This window comes from Nelumbo lutea, chromosome 1 (assembly GCF_056320005.1).
Source record: "Nelumbo lutea isolate HS-2025 chromosome 1, American lotus-T2T, whole genome shotgun sequence".
Lineage (NCBI taxonomy): Eukaryota > Viridiplantae > Streptophyta > Magnoliopsida > Proteales > Nelumbonaceae > Nelumbo > Nelumbo lutea.
Window position 1 is genome coordinate 152113923 of NC_142684.1, and position 6274 is coordinate 152120196.

General features: G+C 41.3%; 1 protein-coding gene across 1 annotated transcript; it reads right to left on the minus strand.

Moving 5' to 3' along the window:
- Positions 1 to 1980: 1980 nt before the first annotated feature.
- LOC148878416 (F-box/kelch-repeat protein At3g06240-like) lies at positions 1981 to 3670 on the minus strand. Its single transcript, XM_088965099.1, has one exon. The coding sequence runs from the start codon at positions 3387 to 3389 to the stop codon at positions 2187 to 2189; it is 1203 nt and encodes a 400-aa protein (XP_088821225.1). The 5' UTR covers positions 3390 to 3670; the 3' UTR covers positions 1981 to 2186.
- Positions 3671 to 6274: the final 2604 nt, after the last annotated feature.

Consider the following 6274-nt stretch of genomic DNA (forward strand, 5'->3'; position numbering starts at 1 on the left):
GTTCTGATATTTTTAAAGGCAGAGAAGTGAAAGATCTTTTATTTCCTCTGGTGTTTTAGACATCTCTGTCCATTACCACACTATTCCTGTCATTGATTTAACTTGGATAACTTAGGCAGGATATGCTCTTGTGAGAAAGCTAAGAAAGCTGCCTCTGTGGACAATATACAGAAGCTAGAAGTTCAAAAAACTGGCAAATAGAGTTAATTATTGGCCATTGTTATTTTTGTGATTACACCAATGGTAACTAATAGTTTCTTTGAAGTCTCAAGTTGTTCCAATGTATCTATGAGTAGGAATATATGTATAATTGTTTTTTCTTTTTTTTTTTTTTACATGGTCAGTCAGCTTGTATTTCCATGGAAAACTGGATTGAAACGATTCAACAGCTTTGCCATTTGGGCTTCTAATTTGATTTCCTTTTCACTTGAAGGGTTGGTTGGTAGAAACATGTGTATAAAGAGAGTATCCAGATGGTTAACAATGTTGTAAGTAGCTTAATTGACTGTTTGGCAGGAGACTATTGTATTTGGTGCTGCTAGCATGCAAACATATCTACCCACCTGCTAGCTCAAACATCATCTACTCCCATTGAAAGTAAACCTGGGAGTAGCTGATTTCATGCTTTTAGCCCAGAGCTACTTCAATGGGAATGGCTGATGTATCCTCCACCTGCTATGTTACCCAGATATGGCAAGGCCATGGCAATTATACAATAAGGTGTCTGGGTATCATAACCCACCTACCAAAATATACAATCTCTTACAGAAAACAAGCATTTTGCAATGTTTTGTTGTGTACTACGCATAGGTTATGCCTGCTTGTTCTTTAGGTAACGTGTTTGGTTATTAAACCTCCTTTCTGGTTTCTAAAACTGCTTAAACCTCCCCTGTACGATGCCTCTGTTTATTTCTCCTTTCATGTCTTAAAAATCAAAACAACAATATCCCTTTCCATTATTTTAATGCTGAAGTTTATTAGACAGAAACAAAATTATGCTTTAAACAATATAACATTCTAATTTTGCCCATGGATGACAATGAACATTTACCATTTAAATTTTTTTCCTGATGTTATAATTGTTTTTTTATTCTCCCTTCTGTTGCTGCAGAGAGAAACATAAAACAATGAAAGGGCTATAGAAAGGCCCATGAAACAACCATGCCCTTCCGTTAGTTTGGTGTAGATGAATATGGTAAAATTACTCATATGCCCTTTGTCTTCACTAAATGGAAAGAGTAAAACTTTTCCATTTCCAAAGGGTGTGATAATTTTACTATCCTTGTCTACAACAAATCAGGAAGGGGTGAGGTGGTTTTGATCTTTAGGACATGGACTCAGAGGTTGTAAAACAGGAAAGATTTAAGTAATTTACCCTTTTTTTGCGGGAGGGGGGTGGCTTTCCCATATCCATAACCTTAGTAACCTTAGCATCTTCAGTGTGAGATGCAGAGTAAAACAGGGTATGCACAAGCTTGTAGTCGAACAGGCCTTAGGCCAGTGTTGTGTTTGGAATCAATGCTGTTTTCAGTTTTCTTGAAAACCGGTGCCATGTCAGTGCCACGTCTGAAATCTGTTTTTTTTCTCAGACCATGCCTGATATTTAGTTATATGTTCTTCAGAAAAACGTTTTCTCATACCACACTTTGGAAATCAGGAGAGATGTGGTATGATAAAACCCCTTTTTTTTTGGTGTTTTCTCATTTTTTACTGTCGCTAACAATAGTAGGCTGATGTGGCATTAGAAAATGTATATATGACAGAAACAAGAAACAGTTCCAAAAAAAAAAAAAAAGAAAGAAAGAAAACTTCATTGCCAAAGCAGAAAATTCTAAGACATTGGTTCCAAACATGGGCCAGGTTTACTTATTTGATTTCGTCACCCTTGTATGTGTGGAGCATCTAACTTATTCATGCATCCCTCTCGGCCACGATATCTTTATGCCACCATTTAATTATAATTGAATCACCACCATTGGATGCATTAGACAAAAAAATAAAAAAAAAAAGCTATAATTACTTGCTATGGGTTGAATGCTATAGAGCCGCTATCAATCTTTGTACTACATTGGAATGTCCTTGAAACTTTCAGTTGGAAAACCCTATACTATACATATGACTGTTGAGAGTAAACAGAGAAATAAGAATGCAACCCAACAGCTGAACAAGAATCTCATTCCTGAATATTATGTGACCCAGAACCTCGTTGGAGCATCTGGGTTGAAGCTGCTGCATTCTCCCTCCCTCTGATAAGCCACTGGGGCATCTCTCTTAGTCCCAAAAGCATCAAGGGAAACCAAACTTGCTTTGTGACTGCATACATGCGAAATGCTTGTATCAGGGGCGAGCCCAGAAACATGGACATACCTTAGCCCATTGGTCTTAGGATCGTAGGAGAAGAAAGAATCATTGTTGGAAGCAAGTAATATCTCACCATGCCCCCAGAGGCCTACAGCCTTAAGGTGCCCATTGTTTGATTTTCCATCCGGTGCATTGATGGTGATAGTGTTTTGCCTGACCCATTGCTTGCTGACGAAATCCTTGAGCACCCAAACCTCAATATGAGTATTGAATGAAACATCTATCACGGACAAGCATCCATTCAGCTCAATAAGATCTACCAGCTCATAATTTTTCAACTCAAATCCAGGACCTGGGGTAGTGCTAAATTGCTCCTTCCCAATGTCAAAGGTGATAATTAGGTCGTCTAATTCTTCTGAAGCAAGAACAGTATTGACCTTCCAATGCAATGCCCCAAATGCATGTACAGGTCTTCCACATAATGGCTGAGGGGGGCCGCTGCTAACTTTTCTCCACGACTGGGTCCCCAAAGAGTAAACCTCAGCCCCTAATCTGAAAGCTTGATTGTCCGGATCAAATCCTTGATAGAAAGCATGGACAACTTTGTATTCCTTAGTAGATGGATCAAAGCCCAGAGCATACATGTGTCCGTAGTCTACAGGGGAGGGCGTTGTAGTCGGAGGGAGAGTTATAATGTCACCTCGAACAGGATTCAGGAGGAAAGCAAGCCCCCCGTCGGAGGAGGAGTGCGGCTGCGGAGCGAAACAAAGCAAGCCGTTGAAGGAATCCTCCAGGCTATACCTATGAGAGATCGATAGCTGGGCAATCGCATCTTTACTTGCCATCATCGTGCCTCCATTGCCGATGACCGGATACAGATTGGTTGTGTTGGATTTGGATACATGGGCGGGACGTGTAAGAAGTAGAAGGCTAGGCCTTTCGGTGGCTCGGCTTACGTGCATATAAGCGACGCAAGGGTCGTCAACCATGCCGCACCAGGCTTTGGAGACGCACCTAAGCTGAAGAAGAGTCTTCACCGGCAATCTTGAGAAGATGTCGAAGACGAGTTCTGAAGGGAGGTCCTCCATGTTCTTCTATCAGGACTCAGAAGAGGAGAGGCGATCCAGCAAAATAAAAGAAGGTACCGACTAGTACTGCCGATAGATAGTTGGTGGGTTCAGACCTGAGTTAGGCGGCGGAGTTGGGGATGACGACTGATGAGGGTAGTTGGCTATCTTCCGGTCTTACTCTGAGTTTGGGCTTCACGGAGAATTCAAAATTATAAACAGAGCAAATCCTCCCTACACTCGTATTCCTAGTGGTTCTCTGATTCTATCTGGTCGAGGAGAATAATTGCTTGCTGGAAAAGAAACCAAGGCAAATCCACGCATGTCCTTCGTATATAACAACAAACGAAGGGCCGTGCGTGACGTTGTGTCGTAATCAAAAGGGAAGTGATTGGTTTGGGATTAACAAATTAGGAGGCGTGCGGCGTACCGTCACTCGTCGGATGGAAATTGGAAACTGTTGATATTCGGATTCATTAAAAAAAGAGGAGGCCGCGTACCCAACTAATTAAATAGAAGCTTTGGGCATTGCAGTTTTCTTAAAACCATGGATCGAAGGCTAATTGGTTTCAGCCTCAGGCCATTTTTGTCTGCTTTCCCCCATAAAAAAAAAAGAGGGTATGATTGGGATTTGGGTTTGAGTGTGAAGTTCATTGAACTGGATTTGGTTCATTAAAAATCATATCGGATGTAGATCCTCCGCTCCGATCCAATCCAGTTAAGATACAAGTAGTCCGATGACAGTGGTGCATCTTTTCTTTATCAGTTTATCATAAAGGATTAAAAAATTAATATATTTTATTGATTTTTTTAGAAGGCCATAATCATATATATTTTTATCGATAAGTTGGTTTAAATATCATATTTTTCATCGAAGGATCATAAATCGAGGTTCTATCAAAGATATTTTTTTAATTCATTTTATTAATCCTTTTTAATTCATCGGCATTTAAGCTTTATCAATTATCACAAGGTTGGGTACAAGTATCTTGTTGGGCCATATCCATTTTGTTCAGCATTTCCGGCTTTCGGTTACATTTTCGCCATTAACGAATAAGGCTGTTTTCCTCCATTGTTCAATTCTTCGATAGTTACTGCAGCCGATCATCCGGTCTCTGTTTATTGATTGATAGTCAATCTGGTGGGGTGCTCTTGGGCGGAGGTTCCTACGAAGGAAGTGGACGGAGGTAAGGTAGGTAAAATAGAGGACAATTTTTTTAAAGTAATCCTATGATAGGAAATTGATTAATTTTATGTTTATTGATGGTGCCACATAAGCAACCCGTCACCAAATGCCTCATTAATTGCATTTGTGTGTATCTAAGTTTCCAAAAACAAATTTTGGTTTCTGTGCGCCTTTTCCCTATGAGGAAGCTTCATTTTGAAACTTCTTGAAACGGGTAGGCATATTGGCATTTTGATGATGTGGTGCCTAATGGTGCTTATATATCATAAACGCCCTTATTAACATGGTGTTTGGAAGCGTGGGTATTTTTTGGGACTGATTTTCAAGAAAAAACGTTCATGCTTTCAAGACCCATTTTTCACAAAAAAATGCTTTTGCGACATAGGCAGTGAGCAACACTACGCTGTTTGGTAAGGTGATTTTCATCACCATTTTTCATGTATGTACTGACAGGTAAGCACCACATAGGATACACATCAGTCAACCGTTGGGGGAAACAGTTCACTGGAGTTTCAAGCATTAGAGGGGTCCCGAATTTTGAGGCATGCCTGATTTTTTAATAACCAGCTAAACCAAATAATGAGATACATGGGCATTTGTTGAAATGCTTATGTAAATCCACTGCGGTCACAATTCCAAACATCCCCTAAAAAATGTATTTCTTGACTTTGCAGTCACACAAATACAAAGCATTTACTGAATAAACGTAAAGGAAACCAAACACCCTGCCAATCTATTCGAATGATTGTCTTTGTATACCTGAGAGAGCGATAAAGCTCTCAGAGTACATGGAGCGGACATGTGATTCTGGCATTGTTTGCCTACTCTGGTGAAATTACGATATGTGTATCGTTTGTGCTCGGAGGCCCTAAGGTGTTCCGATAGTAATCTTATACCTTATTTTCCAGGCAATATGCGACGAATTCTCATCTAAAAAAGCACACCCCTTTCAACAAATATTAAAACAAATTCTAAGATGAGATGAAGTCACTCCTCTTTCCTCTCACTTGTAGAATCTTTGCTTAGCCTTTTCACAGCAATTACCCATACATCTTTCAGAACCTTTTCCGATGAGATTATCTGATACCCATCAAACCAAAACACATGAATCAACTCCTTTAACAAACAAGAATTGATATTACCAAAAAACCTGAATTAAACCATTAGTAGCTTCAACGATTTCTGATGTAGGGTGATTTGCCCCGACCTCGTAGCACGGGGACACATGGACATGACCTGGCATAAGTGACAATTCAGCATGACAGCCTAGCCACTATTCGAAGCAGCAAGCTCGTCGAGGCCTGGCCAAACGACTCGGCGGGTGTGACAGCTCATCGAGTAGCAAGGCCCAGTTCGCCTCAAGCCTAAAGGCAGAGCTCCCCGAGCTCCCCAGTGCAAGGGGACCCGAGCTCATCCTTAGGGGCCCCGAGCTCTCCCTTCCTAAGAAGGGAGCACCCTTATTTTTGGCTGTGTCCCGAGGGAGAAACACCTCGGGGCAGTACCGTCGAGACTCCTGTTCGAACTTGCTTAAGGCTCGCCTCCAGTGCGGGCACTTCGGTGTACCTCAGCACCTCGGTGCAAGGAAAATCTGCCCCAAGTGGTTCGGTGTACGGTAGCTCGGCAGACTGTAAGGAGATCTGCCTGACATCCATACCTACCAGATCCGGTGGCAGTGCTCGGATCCCTTGCCAGGCGGTGTTCTGCCTGCTGTCTCTGAAAA